This window comes from Crotalus tigris, unplaced genomic scaffold, assembly GCF_016545835.1.
Source record: "Crotalus tigris isolate CLP2741 ecotype Arizona unplaced genomic scaffold, ASM1654583v1 scf7180000019411.436016, whole genome shotgun sequence".
NCBI lineage: Eukaryota > Metazoa > Chordata > Lepidosauria > Squamata > Viperidae > Crotalus > Crotalus tigris.
Window position 1 is genome coordinate 415,627 of NW_024097524.1, and position 20,390 is coordinate 436,016.

At 40.5% G+C, this 20,390-nt stretch overlaps 1 protein-coding gene across 1 annotated transcript in view; it reads right to left on the minus strand.

Moving 5' to 3' along the window:
• The window catches only part of EZH2 (enhancer of zeste 2 polycomb repressive complex 2 subunit), a gene marked incomplete at its 5' end in the record, with an annotated part of 68,340 nt that extends 54,898 nt beyond the window's left edge, over positions 1-13,442 (minus strand). Inside the window, one exon of the mRNA XM_039362285.1 lies at positions 13,284-13,442. Within this exon, the coding sequence (XP_039218219.1) occupies positions 13,284-13,442 (159 nt within the window). The remainder of the gene's footprint in view (positions 1-13,283) is intronic.
• Between the last annotated feature and the right edge of the window lie 6,948 nt (positions 13,443-20,390).

Below are 20,390 nucleotides of genomic sequence, written 5' to 3' on the forward strand. Positions count from 1 at the left end.
TGCATGGGTTTGCGGTAGATTCGAGTGGTTAAGGTCCCATCTGGCTGGCATTGAACTAAGACGTCAAGAAATGCCAGCTTGCCCTGATGTTCCTCCTCCTCCGTAAATTGCAGATTCACGCACATCGAATTAAGTGTGCACACAAAGTCAGCTTTCTGACTCCTCTTAATTATGACAAAAGTGTCATCAACATAGCGGGCCCAGAATTTTGGACAATACTGAGCCATCGCTACGTGTTCCAATTGCTGCAATACAGCCTCAGCAACAATACTCGAAATGGGTGATCCCATGGGAGTGCCTTTTATTTACTCATACATTGTGCCCTGAAACGTAAAATACGTTTTAAGGCAAAGGACTAGGAGGTCCACAAGGTCATCAGAGCGGAGTGAATCCGCTCTGAGTGGATGCTCATACATTGTGCCCTGAAACGTAAAATACGTTTTAAGGCAAAGGGCTAGGAGGTCCACAAGGTCATCAGAGCGGAGTGAATCCTGGTAACGTCCTGGTCCCTTGCGATACAAAAGATCTTTAATCGTCGCAATGGCCAGGTCCTGTGGGATAGAGGTGAAGAGGGAGATGATGTCAAAGGACACCATCACCTCATCATCCTCTATCCTCAAGATTCTTATCCTACTCAGGAATTCCTCCACAGATTTCACAGTAGTCTGACTGTCTGTGACCAAATGGCCAATACATTGGCTTAGCCATTTGGCCAATTCTGTAGGGCATTACCATCCCAGACAACTCATATCACCCTCCCTTACATTAGCAATGTCTCGGAAGCTACCACCAGGGTATTGGCACCCTATGGCCAATAGGGTAGTTGCCAGTGACACCTCCAAGAGTGGTAGGTCGCTCAAAGAGGCCTGGTTCTCAGACAATATGTCAATTAACCAACATGTAGACTTACATCCAATTTACCAGACCATGAAGGCGTGGGAAACACGCATACGATCCGGGAAAAAACACCTGAGTAACAAAACTTTGCCAGTTTCATTCTATCAGATGAAACTGGCAACAAGGAAGAGAAAAATCCACAATTTAGAGTTCCCTCAATTAACAATCAGTACGTATGCCCGTCACAAACTAAGAAGCCTATTGATATCAGTGGCCCACCCCCGGATGCCTTGAATACCTCCCTACATCGTACTCAATACTTAGAAACACGAATAACAAGTATCCCAATTAACATGGAACAAGCCTGTCATCCTAATGATCATACTGACCCCCTCGTTCCTGATGGTGCTCTTATTACAACGCATCCGGTCGCTGATGCATTCGGAACATGTATGAGCTTAGAAAAGGAAATGACTGCTGCAAGTGACGGCAGAACAGTACCTCTGCTATGCTGTCACACTGATCAGAATTAACAAGACAGAGACACGCTCCCCCCCCCAAAAAAAACACACAAAAGATCAATACTTACAGCCGCCCTGCTACGGGAGTAGTCACGCGTTCTCAGAGAATGGCACTACAGAAAGCTGAAAGAGAGGCAACCGGCTTGAGAATTGAGCACGGGGGACATCGAACAGATATCAAATTAACACAAATGTCTCGGGGAACGCCTGTCACAGCAAAACAAGACGGACCTTGGATTCAATTAGACGAGACATTAGGATCAGTGGGGGGAAACAAAAGTATGGATGAGATTAATGGTAAAGATCATGAGGATGCTGGAGGGGTGATAGGAATAAATGTGTTGGAAAACAAAGGTCGAGGTGGAACCCCCGGTATGAAATATTGCGATAACAAAAATACAAATATGATTTGCGCCGGAGAAGTGGAAGAGAGAAATGCTCTGAGGAATACAGGAAGAAGAACCAACTCAATAGTGTGGAGGACACTTTAACTTTGGGAAATACACGTTGCCTTCATGACTTGAGAACTAAAGGGGAAGGGGAGGTGGGTGGCCACGTGGATGTAAATAAGGGCCATAAGAAGGAATCATCAAATGTTGCAAGTGAAGTAAGAATCAGTCGGCTGGGACCCATTACGAGGTCCATGCGCAGAGTGCAGGCGCGGCTATATTTATAAGCAGGTTTCCTCACTGGCTGGTCTATACCCTGACGATGATGGCAGATTCCTAGCCATCGAAAGCTTGGTCTTATTTATTAAAACCGTGTTATTTTATCTTCTGGTGATCGTCATTTTATCTATCTATCTATCTATCTATCTATCTATCTATCTATCTATCTATCTATCTATCTATCTATCTATATGTTTTCTGAGGTTTTCGCGGGTGTTTGTATGTAGGTCTTTGGTTATTCGCGGGAGAAAACGCGGGACACGGAAGAAAACCTGAATAACCAAAGACCTACCTACACACACACACACACACACACACACACACACACACACACTATTAAAACAGTGATCACCAAGAGAATGCTTTAAGAGAATAAAATTTAATTAATCAACCAAGCTTTCGTCAAAATACATTTGACATCGTCAGGGTTAAAAGGCAAGTATAGGGAGTAGACTTATATACCGTTATCAAGTGTCCCGTTATCAAGCATCTGCTTCCGGCTCTTAGAGCGTGTCATAGGCCCCAGCTGTTCAGAATGTAACTCAAGCTTGTCTCCGAAACAGACAGCGGGACGAAGAACTCTCGACACGGACCACATGGGTGTCCTTACCATATATTAGTAATGTGTCTGAGGCCACAGCCAGGCTGCTGGCGCTAGATAATATAAAGGTGGCTCATAAGCCCAACCAGACTCTGCGGGCAAAAGTGATGCGCCCTAAGGATCAACTCCTATCATCGAGAGATCAACGGTAGTCTACAAGATCAATTGTATGGATTGCGACTTCTGGTGGTGTCGTTTTGTGTCGATGGCGGCTACATTCTAGCCGTCCGCCTGAGATCGTGTGAAAACCGTGGTGGAAGCGAACATCAGCTGTCCCGCAGCTTCAAGCTTCTCTCCCGGGCAGAAGGAGAGACGTGAGGTTTTTTGCCTTGTGGATAGTGGTAGAGCCACTAAGATCTCGAGGGCTTTTTTTGGGATCGAAGGGTGAACTCCCACGGAGTCCTAGGCAAACTCCGCGACTCAGATGCCTTTGTTCCCTTTTTGGGGGGGAAACGAAGCAAGACGCAGCTCCCACCTCCGCTACTTATGTGAATTGGTGAGTTAACTTTGAATGCGGACAGAGCTGATCAGGGGAATGGATTTACAGCTTAATTTGAACTTTAACTCCTGGAAGAAGAGTATCTCTTTTGTTCTTGTTATAAGGGAGAAATAAATGGCGATGAGTTGTTTTTCCTTCTCATGTAATTCTTTCTGATTGAACTTTTGGGACTTTTTAGTGGTCACATGAGAAGGGTATATATTGTTTTTTCTTTTTTTTTACATATAATTATAAGAGGGTTTTTGTTCCCTCTTTATTCTGCTTTTTTTTTTGGTCTTTTGGATTTTTTCTTTGGAGAAAAGTTTTCTTTAAAATGGCTTCGAAGCATCAAGCAACTTCTGCTGCGCCTAAGGTAGCTTCCTCTCCGGGAATACTTACAGTGCAGCAACCTAAAGCTAAATCACCACCACCCTCACCGCCGATACCAACACTCACGGTAAAGGATATTCAAGATGTTATGGGGAATGTCGTTTGTCAAATTAGACAAGAAATGAAGGAACTTTTGGAAGAGAGAAATAGGGTTATGAGGGAGGATATAGTAATGGCTTTGAAAGGACTCGCCTCTGTTGTTGAAAAGCTGGACAATCGTATTGAGGATGTTGTTGACAAAGTGGATTTATTAGAAGACTGTGTTGAAAATGTCGAAAAAACAGTGGAGACTTCACAGGATGAAATTCTTATGTCTCAGTATAGAGAAATGGAGTTCGCTTTGAGAATCAGAGGCTTGAGGGAAAATATGCAAGAAAACTTGAGGGAGGTGGTGGCAAATGATATTGCTGTGATACTTGAGAGGGAACCAGAGGAGATATTGAGGGAAATAGAGAAAATATTTAGAGTTAATTCCTGGATTGCAAAGCAGAGAAACCTACCAAGAGATGTGGTGGTTTATTTTGGGAAAAGATCCCTACGTAATGAAGTAATACAAGCATTTTATAATCAGAGATTTCAGATTGCTGCTCAGGATGTGATAATTTTAAAGGAGATTCCATCCAAAATTTTAAGAAGAAGGAAAGATTTTGCCTTTTTATCAGAGGAACTTAAAAAGCGGCAGATTCCATTCAGATGGGATATTCCAATTGGAATTGTGGTGAGCCATGTGCGGGCACGTTATAGACTTAATACAGTCGCAAAGGCTAAAGAGTTTTATATGTCGATCCTGGGAGCTCGCTCACCACCACCTTTACGTTTTAAAGTCTTTGATGTGAAAGAGGGAGAGCAGCCGGTTGGAGATGCTGCTATAATGAAAGCTGGAAAATCACAGGTTGTGCAGCAGTCTGCTGAGGTGAAAGAGCAGAGAATGACTCGAGCAGCCCATAGACGAAGAGAAAAAGAGCAACACAAGATGGATACAAAAGAGTCTACTCAAGAATCTGTGTCTGAGCCTGTGGGAGGAGCAAGACCTAAGAGATCTTCGATTCGATCCTCGATGTTAGATCTTCAGTCTTCTCCAGGCTTGCAGCTGAAGGAGATGGCAAAGCTCCTGACCTGGAATGTTAATGGCTTAAATTCTCCTCAGAAATGAAAGAAAATATTTCATTATTTGAAGCAACATAATAATGATATTGTTTGTTTGCAGGAAACTCATATTACCTTGAAGGATCAAAAATATTTGATAAACGCCCGATTGGGCTCTCATTTTGTATCTTCTGCTCCTGATAAAAAAGGGGGTGTTGTTATTTATGTTAAGAAAAATGTGTCAGCTAAATTAATAGATTCAGATTCTCAAGGAAGATATGTTATGATTGAAGTGGTGTTATATGGAAAGAAATTGCTTATAGTGGGTTTGTATGCCCCAATCAACAACAAAAACAGTTTTATAAGTTTTTACATCAAAAATTGATTTCATTGGATTATAAATCTGTGATCTTGATGGGAGATTAGAATGGTGTTTTGGATACATACAAAGATAAGAAAGGATCTTCCACTTTCTTCAAGCAAGCTAAACTACCAAAGGCTTTTTTTGAATTGAAAGAAGACTTGGAATTGAGGGATATTTGGCGGGAGCGCAATATAGATGACAGGGACTTTACTTTCTTTTCTGATAGACACTAATCGTTTTCAAGAATTGACTTTTTCTTGATTACTACAGATTTATACTTGAGTGTTAAAAATGTAAAAATTTTTCCAAGGACACTTACTGATCATAGCCCTGTATGGTTGGAATTAACTCCTGAGAAGGAAGAAAGGAGATCATGGAGGTTGAATGAAAATTTATTTAGATATGAAGTGAATGTATTGAAACTTAGAGAACATTTAAAAGAATTTTTTACCTTAAATATGTTCAAGGGAACTTCAATGGCAATGGTTTGGGATGCAAGTAAGGCCTATATGCGGGGGGTTTTGATTCAAATGAATAATTCTTATAGGCGAAAACAAATGCAAAAACATAAAGATTTGGAGGAGGAGATTAAATTAAAAGAAAAAATACTAATTATGAATCCTTTGGACAATAATGTTAAGGCCTCTATAAATCTGCTTAAATCACAATTTAATATGTTAATGGCTGACCAGGTTGCAACAACCTAAGTTTTATGAAACATAATACATTTTGTAATGCAAATAAATCGGGCAGGTGGTTAGCTTATCAATTAAGGAAGAAACAGAGGTCGACAATTATAGATAAAATAAATTATAATGGTAAAGTGGTTTTTCAAAAAGAATTGATAAAAAAATCTTTTTTAGATTTTTATACAAAATTATATATGGGCCAGAAGGTTCAGAGTTTGGATATAGCTAAATATTTATAAGATGCTCATTTTCCTAGATTAACAAATGATCAAAGAGATGAGATTAATGGGTTAATTACTTCACAGGAAATTATTAAGGCAATTAAACAATTAAAAGTTGGTAAAGCACCTGGCATAGATGGATTGACATCAATTTATTATAAAACTTTAAGTGAGGAGATGATTGAGCCTTTAAAGGAACTTTTTAATAGTATCTTATTGAGTTTGGAGATACCTCTATCTTGGAGAAGGGCTTTTATATCTTTGATTCCAAAAGAGGATCAAGATCTTACCTTACCTAAGAATTATAGATCTATATCTCTTTTGAATACAGATTATAAAATCTTTTCAAAGATTTTGGCGAATAGACTCATGATTGTATTGAATCAAATTATACATACTGACCAGACTGGTTTTATAACTGGGAGATATATGAAGAATAATGTTAGACAAATTATTAACTTAATTGAATATTTGGATAAAAACAATCAGATCTCTGTGGGTTTGATCTTTTTAGACGCGGAAAAAGCTTTTGATCAGTTAAATTGGCAATTTATGTTGAGATTGGTTGAAAAAATGAATTTTTGGGAAAAAATTTTGCAAGCTTTTAGAAGTTTTATCAAAAACAATCAGCGCAACTTATAATTAATGGAGGCTTATCTGAGGTTTTTCAAATTGAAAAGGGTACAAGACAGGGGTGTCCTCTGTCTCCGTTGTTGTTTGTTTTAACATTAGAGATTTTGCTGATTAAAATTCGTGAATCAACTAAAATAAAGGGAATAATGATTAATAAGGGAGAATATAAACTAAAAGCCTTTGCAGATGATCTGGTTGTAACTTTGTCTCAACCAACTGACTCAATAGTAGAGTTGTTGCAGATTATAAATCAGTATGGGCAAGTTTCTGGTTTTAAAGTTAATAACAATAAGACTAAAATTTTAACAAAAAACATGCCTAATTTGGATAAGGAAATGTTAGTTAATCTGACAGGTTTTGAAATTGTAAAAAAGGTAAAATATTTGGGAGTTTGTATTACTGCTTCTAATGCAAAACTTTATAAAAATAATTATGGCTATGGCTTAAAATGCAGAAGGATTTGAATGATTGGAAGAAATCGCAATTATCTTTGTTAGGGAGAATTGCTGCAGTGAAAATGAATCTTTTGCCAAAATTTCTTTTTTTGTTTCAAATGATACCTATTTTAAAGAAAGAGACAAATTTAGAAGAATGGCAGAGGGGGATTAATAGATTCATTTGGGCTGGAAAAAAACCAAGAGTCAAACTCAAAATTATTCAAGATGTTCGAGAGAGAGGTGGACTCAAGGTGCCGAACTTAAAATTGTATTATGATGCGGTGGTTCTGACTTTGATTAGTGATTGGGTTAACTTAACAAATTTAGATATGCTTTTTTTGGAAGGATGGGATTTATTATTTGGATGGCATGCGTATTTAATTTATAATAAAAAGATGGATAGGGTTTTTAGATCCCATGTTTTAAGAATTGCTTTACTGCGTGTCTGGAAGAAATATTACAGGTTAAATTCTAGAATACCATTGTGGGGAATTCCTGGGCACGCTATAGAAGGGATAAGGAAAGGAGTGAAAATGGATAGGATTTCTTATAAGCAATTGATTAAGTGGGAAGGGAATAAGTGGCAATTGATTGTATGGTTAAGTGGGCTCAAAATTTTGAAGAGCCGATTTTATTAGAAACATGGGAGACAATTTGGGTTAGGAATGTTAAGTTTACCCAAGCTCAAAATTTACGAGAAAATTTTTATAAAATGTTTTATAGATGGCACCTTGATCCACAAAAGATGTCTCGTATGTACCCTAATTAATAGCCCAAATGTTGGAGATGTGGTTGCATGGACGCAACCTATTATCATATTTGGTGGTCTTGTAGAGATATAAAGGCTTTTTGGATAAAGATTTGGTGGAATATTCAAAAAAATTTTAATAGAAGGATAAAATTCATACCACAACTATTTTTGTTAGGTATTATTGAAGATTGTGATAGTAAAGAGATTATTTTAATGTTGAATTTTATTACGGCAGCAAGGTTATTGATTGGGCAATATTGGAGAAAAGACTCCTTGCCTACTTTAGAGGAATGGTTTTTTAAAGTTTTTATTTATCAGAAATGGCAAAAATATTGGCTTATCTGAAAGACCATTCAGAAGAGAGATATAATTCAGTATGGAAAAGATGGGTAAATTTTGTTCAGAATAAATATGGAATTACAAAGTATTATTTAGCTTTTGAATAACTTATTGTGTAAAGTTGTTATGGTTAGATTTGTTGATTTTATTATAATGGAGTTAAAGGAGTTCTTAAATTTTTTAAGGATTTATGTATAATTGATTGATGTTTATTTAATCTTTTATGTTCTTTTTTTTGTTTTTAGCTCTGTATTCAGCTCTGGGAAGGGGGGGGTTAATGGGAGGGGGGAGGGAGAGAGGTGGGGTGGGATTTTATTGTAAAAAGTTTATAAAAATTTCAATTAAAAAAAAATTGTATGGATTGCCAGAGTAATTATGTAGGCGAGACATCGAAGAGGTTAAAAACACTCCTACATGAACATAACTTGGCAATCAGACAAGGCAAACAACACTCGCAGATTTGGGCTCACACGGCCGAGATTTTGAGAACACCCAAGTCTTGGACAGTGATGCTACAAAGGGAGGCCGCCTGTTGAAGGAAGCGTGGTATTCAGGAGTTGATTCCATCAACCGGCAAGTGGATCTATATGCAGCACATCAAGCCTTAAGAATGTGGAGCGCGGGTAACCATACTAACACCCAAAGGGAGCTTCACTACGAACGGTATGACCGAAATAAGGACGCGATTCGGAATCCCCCCCGTCCCACCACGTTAGCGGACTCTTGGGTGGTACTCCCCACTTACTAGAAAGGCAACTGCCGTCGGACCAACAACAGATCGGCCCCAACATACAACCCCCACAGGACCAGCCACAACCCATTGAAATCAAGCCCACCTCAGGATGGAAGGTTGGCATGCGGAATAACAGCCTGGGACTAGAGAGATCGAAGAGTAGATGGGATATGGTGGAGTTGGAGGAAGGTGATGAAGATGAGCTACCCCCTCCCCCCAATGGGATTGTTAAGCATGCAATGGTGACTCGGTCACGGCTAAATGAAAGAAGACACCCCCCTCCAGTGCATTTGACACGAGGTCTGGTAACTAAACAACAGCTACGATCAAAGCAGAAGAGCCCTGAGAAAGGTGATGATCAGGAGTTGCGGGTGAAGGAAGATGACGCCCACCGACAACGGATTGAACAACAGAGCGCTCCCAATGAGATGACAGCAAAGAACACTTTGAGCATGTGCGGGAGGAGAGTGATTGGAACGGACAGCAGACCCCTCAGTATGGTGCATGGGAAGGAAGACAGAAAGGAGTATATGGGGTGGGGGGGAGAAGAATCTGTAATGCATCCCCAAGGGACGAATGGGCAGGACCGAGGTGAATTTGTGACTCAGGGGGATACTGGAGTAAATGCAAAAATCCCCCAACCCTCACCCCTTAAGTGCAATCGTATGCAGGGTGATGGAGTAGGTGCACATGGGGGAGGGAAGACCCTGGTCCTGAATCCACTTAATCCCGAAGCTACCGATCCAGTGATGTGTGAGGGAATGCGAGCTAGGAACAAAAGAATGTGTATTAAAGGAGTTACATTCTGAACAGCTGGGGCCTATGACGCGCTCTAAGAGCCGGAAGCAGATGCTTGATAACGGGACGCTTGATAACGGTATATAAGTCTACTCCCTATACTTCCTTTTAACCCTGATGATGTCAAATGTATTTTGATGAAATCTTGGTTGATTAATTAAATTTTATTCTCTTAAAGCATTCTCTTGGTGATCACTGTTTTAATAGTATGGATATTCCCAAGAGTCATATTTTTACGTATGTATGTATGTATATATGTATATATAAAAGTATTAGAACGTGTTGTGCACTATTGTGAAGTTCAGAAATCAAAGGTTTTCTTGTTCTTTTATTTGATGGTAGTATTTCATAGTATAGCCATAGAATTTTTAGAATTTGTTGAATGACTTTAGTCATAGGACTCATCAAACTATAATGAAGGATGAAAAAAAGAATTGGATGTTTGAGTCCAATTGAGCAGGTCATGCTTTAATTACTTAGGGAAAAGGCTCCAATTCAATGGGTGAGAAATGCCTATGTCATGGCCTTTCCTGTGATGCTTAACAATTGCAGAAGATGAGCAAGTTGAAAAGATGGGGGGGGGGAGGATTCTGGATATAGAATGACTACAGATGGTTTAAATTGTGAGGTATACCACTGGAGTACCAAGCCAGAAAACCATGTCCAATCTAATAAACACAAAAGCAATTTGGTGCTTTTTACCTTTTGGTTTAGTACCTAAATATCTGTAGGATTGTCTTCTCTGACCAAAATTGAAACATCCATTATTTCTGTACCATAAAAAAGTGTTGATAGTGCCTTATTTTCGTGAAATGAGAAGGGCTGAGGACAGGAAATATTAGGCTTTTAGTAACAGCACCTGTATCCTATATTTTAAAACTTTAAAACTATGTTCTATGGAACCTTAGGATTCCATGAGAATTTGATGGATTTCCACAAGAGTATTTTTTTTAAAAAAATGCTTGAATTCAATCAATTTTCTGTTTCTAGAGTTTTACCTCTTGATTAGAGCTCTAAAAATTTGTTTTAAATAACTTACATAGCCTTGAAAAAGTATGAAGATTTCTGCTCTAGAAAGTTAGATTAATCTCAATATCTTCATAAATGATTTAGATGAGAGAATAGATAGGGGAATCATCAAATTTTCAGACTACACCAAGCTGGCAGGTATAGCCCACTCTCCATAAGATAAATTTAAAATACAGAAGTATCTCAACAGACTTGAATGCTGGGCCCTATCTAACAAAATTCAGTGATGAAAAAAGTAATCTACATTTAGGCAAGAAAAACCAAATGCACAGGTAAAAAATATGTGGTACTTGACTCAACAGTAATAACTGTAAAAAAAGATCTTTTGAGTCCTAGTGCGTAATCACTTAAATATGAGCCAGCAGTGTGCTGCAACTTCTAAAAAAGCCAACACAGTTCTAGGCTGCATTAATAAAGGGAGAGAATCACGATCACATGAAGTGTTAGTCCCACTTTATAATGCCTTGGTAATACCGCACTTGGAATATTGCATCCAATTTTAATCGCCATGGTATAAAAAAGGTGTTGAAATTCCAGAAAGAGTGCTGAGAAGAGCAAACAAAGATGACTAGGGGACTGGATGTTAAAACATATGAAGAACAGTTGCAGGAATTGGGTATGTTTAGTTTAATGAAAAGGGGTGACATGATAGTAGTGTTCCAATATCTAACAGGCTGCCACAAAGAAGAAGGAGTCAACCTATTCTTCAAAGCATCTGAAAGCAAAACAAGAAGCAATTGATGGAAACTAATCAAGGAAAGAACCAACCTAGATCTAAGTAGAAATTTCCTGACAGAACAATTAAACAGTGGAACAGCTTGCCTCCAGAAGTTATGGGTACTCCAACAATGAAGGTTTTTAAGAAGAGACTGGAAAAAGATTTGTCTGAAATGGTATAGGGTTTCTTGTTTGAGCAAGGAGTTGGATTAGAAAACCTCTAAAGTCTCTTCTAATTCTGTTATTCTATTATTCCCTTCTGCCATAGTCTTCCTGAAGTTGATGAAAGCAGAACTTTTCTGATGGAATAACTGGAAGTGCCAGTTGGCAGAAGAACTGCTGTCACCATCTAACTATTGCTGGATTTTATTTTAATTTTATTCTATTGTTTGCTTTTCTGTTGGTAAGCATTAAGGGAACTTATATAAATTTAGCAAATAGATAAAATATGAATAGGCAGGAAAGCTTCTTTATTTCTATGGTTTTTACATATTTCCTAAAAACAGATTCTTAGAGCAAGACCTCACAATAACAATATGATGGGTATACATCTTCCTTACTTAAACTTTCAACCGGAAGAAACAGAAGAGTTATTATGCATGCCCTCATACTAAAGATTTCAGCACCCCAGAAACTATTTCAATATACATTACTATGGATTTTATATATTACTTGGCCAGCAGGTTGCATAATGTATTAAAAAACATAGAAATAAATAGTTTATATATCTCCTTTCTCACCAACCTTGACTATCAGGGCAATTATAGATTATAAAATTAGGTGCAATTTATAAAGCACTAAGAGTTTAATTCCCAGTGGACTTCTGAATCTCATAAAATCCATACTAATTATAACAGTTGCATGCTCATGATGAGTCCCAAAAAAGATAAAACTAAGCTATACTGCCTCTTGGTGGTCAAATAATAACTAAATACTATTAAAACAACTATAGGAATCTTGAAGAGGAGTTTGGACTAAAAGACTACCAATATCTCTTCCAACTCTGTTATTCTGTTATAATCCCAAATTTTTTTCAGGTCAAATAAAGTTTCTTTTAATGTTTCACTAGAGTTTCTTTAGAGACTTAATTCATTCTTATTAACCAATCTAAATTAGCATTGTTTTCCCCTACTTTAAACATTAGAAAAGGATGTCTTAGAATAGTACATTTTTCTTTAAAAAAAAATATTTTATAAAAAAGTTACCAGAAGAAGTTGTGGGTTATTAAGTAAAATTTAATTTAATTTATTAAATTAAATACAGTTAGCATTATTTTATTTAACCTGGAAGTGGGAACATGTACACAACCTAAATTTCAAGGATTAGTAATTCACTATTACTGCTAAGCTCCCTTTCTGCACTATTCCCAGCTGTCCTTTGTTTTTGTAACAATCAGATTTGCTATTATGTTGTTCTTGTATTGGCTACAAGAGTACCGCTCCCCCATTATTTCAGCTTGTCTTTGCTGCACACATCCATCAGAGAATATATTTAATTTGGTAAATTTCTTTCATGGAGTCATATTGTCATCTAGTGATGTCTCTATAGTTTTCTTGGCAACAATATGGATGCCTTTTCCTGAGATGTGTTTTATCAGACCAAGCTGATATTTCTTGGAAAAACTACATCCAGGTATTAGGCAAGCTGGCCTGGTTAGCTTTTGGAGATCAGCCATTAACCCCTCAGTATTGTTATATATTGGCTTCTCCATCTTTATTGGCCATTAATCCCTCAGTATTGTTATATATTGACTTCTCCATTATTTTAGTTTTAAAATAATAATCATAACATTGTATTGTGCATGATTAATATTTCAGAAATATTAATCATCAGTAATATAATAATCAAAAGGTTGTGCTAGTTGACATTCAGCTTTAGATAATGTATTTCTCATGACATTACATAACTGAAAGTTTGTATTTTGATTATCAGATGTTCTTTGTTTAGTCAGGCCAGCATACTACAAAGATTTCTAAATCTTATTAATATACCCATTCTGTTGGTCTCTGCAGTGTTCTGTTTTTCATTTCTGCCATCAAGATTGTCATCATCATCATCATTGTCGTCATCATCGTCATCTTCATCATCACTGTACTGACCAAGTGCATTGACTAATTCCACAAATATTTCATCATTTATAAACCCACACTCTGAAATTTAAACATAAACAAACATTTAATGAAGCACATATTTATTACAAGTCTGGGTAAAGAAAATTAGCTTACTATGTAGAAAAAGACAATTCAATTTCTTAAGCCTGAAACAAATTAAGCACTTAAATGAGAGTAAATGCCATGGAATTTACAACATACAGATCTATATATATCCATAAAAAAATAAATGTATTTGTGGAAAAAACAGCTTTTTTCAGAATTTTCCAATTTACTAATTACTGCTTTTCAATTCTAATATTTGTTTCAAATCCATATCAGTTTATTAAAACCATATTATTTCATTGTTTTAGTTTATTGCCAAATAAGAATTGAAAGATCTATGCAAGGTTAAAGCTTAGACAACAGCATAAAATCCTTTATTTATGAAGGAAATTTAAAGCTCATAGGAATAATAGTTATGAACATTTTTAAAATTTTAAATTCCTAATGATCTAAGAGAAAAAATAAAAAATCATGGAAAAAGAGACAGATACTAAAAACAGAGAAGATAGTGATGAATTTTTGAAGATAGATAACAAAGATTCAACAACTTTTGTAAATTATTGTAAACTGACACCGCAACAGGGAAGAAATTTTTAATTTTTTAACAAACAAAAAAATCATGGACACAAAAACTGACATTATAGCGATTTGCAAACTATGTCATATATTTGAGCTTATGCCCACAGAAGACCCAAACTATATATGTATCAAATGTAAATCATATGAATTATTAGAAGAAAAAGTAAAGGATCTAGAAACAACTCTACCACTGTGAAACTCAATGAAAAAAGCAAGAATCTCCAACCTAACAAGACTACACCGATGGAGGCAATAAAGGGTGATTAAGAAGGACTTTGAAAAACTAACATAAGGATTAAAAGGTGAAGTGAGACAACGGAGAAATTTAATACTACTTAGTAGAACCTACTTTTGAAGAACAAAGTGCATTGAAATTTGGACTTTAACTGACATATATCTGGGTAAAGTGACGAGTGGACATTTTGGAAATATTGGATATATAGAAGAAGAAAGAAGAGGTGACATTTGGTGGATCGGTGGATAGACTAAATTGAGACAGAGAAAAATAAAGGCTGATGCAATACTGTAGCACTCATATACAAGCAGTGACTAAGCTACAAGTAGAAAAGGGGCATCAGGCAATATATTAAAAATAATGAAGTAAATGAATTATATTAACAAAATAGAAATAAGCATAATTGTGTAATTGAACTAAATAGAAGTGAGAAAGTAATTATAGTATTGTAAAGAAATATAGACAGGTGATTATTCAAATAAGAGTAATAGTGAATGAAATTAAGAGTGGTGATAATACTTAGAGAATAGTATATGTATATGCATCGTGTATAGTGCTATAGAAATATATATAAGAGGTGTTTAGAGTATTATAAATTGTACTAGATAAAAAGTGGGATAAAGAAAGGTACAACTCTACTTGTAATTTTACTTTTCAACGTTAATCCTAAGAATAACGTTCTATAAAGGTATTATAGTCATATATATTGATACATAATTAGAAATATTATATGTGTGTGTGTGTGTGTGTGTGTGTGTTTTCTGAGATTTTCACGGGTGTTTGTTTGTACGTAGGTCTTTGGTTGTTCGGGTTTTCTCCCGCGTAAAATTGGAAGTGTCTTGGCGACGTTTTGACGAAATCCCATTCGTCATCTTCAGACTGGTGTTTTCAGCTGAACGAAGCTGAAAACACCAGCCTGAAGATGACGAATGGGACTTCGTCGAAACGTCGCCAAGACACTTCCAATTTTACGTGGGAGAAAACCCAAACAACCAAGACTCTATTATATATATATATATATTTATATATATATATATATCATATATATATATATATATATATATATATTATATTAATATTATAATAGTAAAGTTGAAGGGACCTTGGAGGTCATCTAGTCCAACCCCCTCTCGGGCAGAAACCCTACACCATTTCGGACAAATGGCTGTCCAGTCTCTTCTTAAAAACTTCCAGTGTTGGAGCATTTACTGCTTCTGGAGGCAAGCTGTTCCACTGATTAATTGTTCTCACTGTCAGGAAGTTTCTCCTTAGTTCTAGGTTGCTTCTCTCCTTGATTAGTTTCCACCCGTTGCTTCTTGTCCTGCCTTCAGGTGCTTTGGAAAATAGCTTAATTCCCTCTTCTTTATGGCAGCCCCTGAGATATTGGAATACTGCTATCATGTCCCCCCTTGTCCTTCTCTTCGTTAAACTAGACGGGGCGTTGTCTTACCTGAACGCCTTTTCTCAGCAGGATGATGTAGAGTCCAAATGAATGAATGGATGGGGTTCTATGACGGCCTTCCTGCCTGGCAGACTGGGTAAAAACTTCGGCCACACCCCTTCCTTTGGGCGTGACCCCAGTTTTGACTTAGGCGAGAAACTTGTTGGAATTAACCTTGCAGCTCTTTATTATATCTTTATTATAACCCTGCCTAGACCTATCCTCTGGGTGGGCTTGGACTCTACATCATCCTGCTGAGAAAAGGCGTTCAGGTAAGACAACGCCCCTTCTCCAGCAGGATGGCTGTAGAGTCCAAATGGATGGGACATACCAAAGCCCTCATGTCCCCCTGGGAGGGAATGTCTAGGCTACCGAACTCTGAGCAGATACGACTTGTTGAAGAACTCTTCTGCCAAAAGCCGCGTCTGCTGCTGCTAGGGAGTCTAAACGGTAATGTCGAATAAAAACCGAAGGTGAGGACCAGGTTGCGGCCCTGCAAATCTCTTCCACCGGAGCTTGCGTTAGCCACGCCGCAGATGTAGCTGCGCTCCGAGTTGAGTGAGCAGTCACCTGAGTGGGTGCTGGCAAATCCTGTGAGACGTAGGCCTGCGCTATGCAGGCTCTGATCCACCTGCCTATGGTGGAAGGAGATACCTTCTTTCCCATAGTTGCTGGTTGAAAGGACACAAATAATGCTTCAGTCTTTCGGAAAGCCGAGGTGCGTTTCACGTAGAAACACAGCGCTCTCCGCACGTCCAGCTTGTGCCATCTGTGTTCTAGTCTATGTTTGGGTCTTGGACAGAAATCAGGAAGCGAAAGTTCCTGAGATCTGTGAAAGATGCTATTTACCTTCGGAATGAAGGTCGGGTCTGGTCTAAGAACGACCCTGTCTTTGAAAAAGGTACACAGATCCTTCCTTACTGACAGTGCTGCTAGTTCTGAGATTCTCCTTGCTGAAGTAATTGCCACAAGGAAAGCTACCTTCAGTGATAGGTGATGGAGTGAGCATGTTTCAAGAGGTTCGAAGGGTGCTGATGTCAAGGCTAGAAGGACCTTAGGCAGGTTCCAGGACGGGTACCTGTGTATGACTGGGGGCTTTGTGTTAGATGCCCCTTTTAAAAAGGCATTAATAGCTGGATGCTGTGCTAGGGAAGTTAAGTTGTCGCAGGAGAGTACAGTTGAGAGGGCCGATATCTGTCTGCGGATAGTATTGACTGACAGGCCCTTATTAAGACCCTCCAGTAGGTAATCTAGGATATTGGGAATAGATACTGCGGTCGGGTCTAGGTGAAGCGAAGCGCACCACCTACAAAATCCCTTCCACGTAGCGTCATAAATCCTATTAGTGGACGCTCTTCGTGATGCCTGTATGATCGATATCACCCCTGCAGAATAAGATTGTTTAGTTAAGCTTTGCCGCTCAAATGCCAAGCGGCTAGTTGTAGCCACTGGGGATCTGGGTGTACAAGCTTGCCCTGACTGAGTTTTACCTTGTCCGGGGGATCCTCCACGGAGGTGATATCGAAAGGTCCACGAGGTCGGCAAACCACGGGCGCCGTGGCCAGTGAGGGGCAATGCAGACCATTTCTGCGCCCTCCAGGATCATCTTGCGTATGGTTGCCGGTATTAATGGCAGCGGTGGGAAGGCGTACAGGAGTTGCGCCGGCCACCGGCACCTGAGAGCATCCGTTCCCTCCGATCCCGGGGACGGGAATCTGGAGAAGAACCTGGGGAGTTGTGTGTTCTTGTGGTTGGCAAATAGATCTAGGTGCGGTTGTCCGAACCTCCGGGAGATCTCCTCGAAGAGAGCCGGGTCCAGACGCCATTCCGACTGGTCCACCTTGGCTCTGCTCAGGGAGTCTGCCTGGTGTTTGTCTCCCCTGAGATGTGTTCCGCTCTGATGGAACTCACATTGGCTTCTGCCCACCGAGCCAGAGCCAATGCTTCCTTCATTAGTTCCACTGATTTCGTTCCTCCCTCCTTGTTTACATGCGCCTTGGCTGCTACATTGTCTGTAAGCACGAGGACGTGCCTCCTCGTTACTAGGTGTGAGAAATGATGAGGGCCAGGTGTATGGCCCGGAGCTCTAGCCAGTTGATGCTGTGTGACAGGTCCTTCTGACCCCACTGGCCCTGTGCTATCTGGGTCCCCAGATGGGCTCCCCATCCGAACAGGCTCGCATCTGTCGTGAGCGTGACCCTGTTCGGTTCCCTGAATATGCTCCCCTTGAGTGTCATGGGGGATAGCCACCATTTTAGTGATTTCATCACCTGTGCTGGTACCAGCACACTCCTGTTGGAGGTGCTGAGGTTCCTCCTCTGGTAGGGTAGGAGGAACCACTGCAACTCCCTCGAGTGGAGCCTTGCCCATGGGATGATGCCCATGCAAGATATCATCTTCCCCAGGAGCTTCGAGAGTTGTAGCAAGGGCACTCTCCTGATCTTTTGAATTTGGTGGATTAGCTTGGATATGCTGATCAGTCGCTCCTGGGAAAGGAATACCCTGCACTGTGACGTGTCTATCACCGCGCCCAGGTGTTGCAGTCTCCTTGAGGGAATGAGGTGGCTCTTGTTTAGATTGACCGAGAATCCGTGCCCCTGTAGGGTTCGGATCGTGGTCTTGAGATCTGCCCTTGCTTGTTCCTGAGATCTGGACTGAATCAAGATGTCGTCCAGATAAAACTGTACGCGAACCGGCATCAGCCTGAGATGGGCAGCTATTACAGCTAGGATTTTGGTAAATACCCTTGGTGCTGAAGATAGTCCGAAGGGTAAGGCCCTGTATTGGTAATGCCGGCCCGCGTAGGTAAATCTGAGGAATTTCCGGTAGCTGGGATGGATGGGAATGTGTAGGTACGCCTCTGTGAGATCTATTGAGGATAATAGATCGTCTTCCCTGACGCTGGCTAGGATGGACTTCAATGAGTGCATCTTGAACTTCCTGTACTTTATGAAATGATTCAGGCCCTTCAGGTCCAATATTGCTCTCCACCCTCCTGATGTCTTTGGAATAACGAAGAGGATGGAATAAAATCCTCTTCCCTCCTCTTCCTTTGGTACCCTCTCTATGGCTTGAATTGACAGGAGGTGAGCTATGGCCGAAGTTATCAGCCTCGTCTTGTGTACCTTTCTGGAGATGGGGCATCTGATGAACCGGCTTGGTGGGGGAGAACAAAAGTCTAAGGTCAGGCCATGCCTGATCGTTTCCAAGACCCAGGCGTCGGTGGTGGTCTGCTCCCAGACCTCGATGAAGTTTCCTAACCGACCCCCGATGGGAGTGTCCTGTTTGGCGTCACTTGGTACGCTTAAAGGATCTGCCTCCCGCTCCCCTATATGGGCGTCTGGACTGGAACTGGCCTCTGGCTCCCGGGCTTTGGCGATCCTGGGTTCGATCCTGTCTCGGATAGAAGGATCGTGAGCCTCTGGGCCAGTCCCAGGATTGCCCTGATCGAAAGGGCTGTCTCCATTCCCAGGGGCTTCCTGGGCGGGAGCCCTGTCTCCGGAAGTCCTGACTGCCTCTCCTGTCTAACTTCTTTGATGGATGCACTAGGATTTTTTTCTTGTCTCTGCCTTCGCTGACGTGTGGGTCCAGAATGGAACCAAACAGGGCTTCTCCACTGTATTTGGACGTCGAAAGACGCCATTTGGACCTCAGGTCTGTCTTCCAATTTTTGAGCCACAGTAGCCTTCGCGAGGCCACTGTGGCCGCAATGGACCTTGCCGCATACTTTGTTGCGTACAGTGAAGCGTCAGACACGAATTGAGAGGCCGCGAGGAGCTTGGCCAATGTTTGGTGTACTCTGACCTGGTCTGGAGGCACCGTGCCTTGCAGTTCCCTCAGCCACATGATACTGGCCCTCGCGAAGAATGATGATGACGTGGCTGCTCTGGCCGCCCAGGCTGCGGCCATATGGGAACGCCGGAGGGAGTGTTCAAATTTCTTCTCCTCAGGTCTCAAGACCTCCGCCATGTCTCCTGGAATCGCGGAGGTAGAAAATAATGAGATCAAGGGGTTATCTACAGTGGGAACCTCTAACATGTTAGAGAAGGAGGGAGATAGGTTGAAAAGCTTTCTTTCCGTGCTGTTAGGTGCCGGTGGGCTCGCAAGTGAGGACCATTGTTCCTCCAGCGTGGTCATAAAGACCTCCGCACATGGAATGTACTTATCCTGTGGAACCTTTTTGGCAAATAGAGGATTGGCCTCCTTGCTTGTTGAGGGCTTCTCATCCTGTACTGATGTTAGGTTGACTGTGGAAACTGCCTTTATCAGGAGTGATTTTAGGAGCGCTGGGTTAAAGAGGCCAGAGCTTGTCGCCTGCTCAGGTGCGGTCTCCTCGTCCTCCGAGAGGGGCATGTCTGACATGTCCAGGTCTACTGAGTCACCCTCTCCCAATGGAGAGGAAGTTTCAGAGATGCTGGTAGGGGGCGGCCTAGCCCGTCCCTTACGGGGTGTGTGAAAGGCCACTTGCCCCTTAGAAGCCATGAACTGGGAGAATGCATCCTGCATGAATGCATGAAATTGTGCCGACCATATGTTCTCCTGCGCCTTGTCGTTGGGGTGAGGCGCTGGAGTGTGGTCGGGTGAAGAGCTGGTGAGGAGGGATTGGAGGAATCTAACTGTTCAGTTTCCCCAGGAGGAGACCAAGTCTTGAGCACTTCCTCGGCAGTAGGTTCTGTGCTGGGTGCCA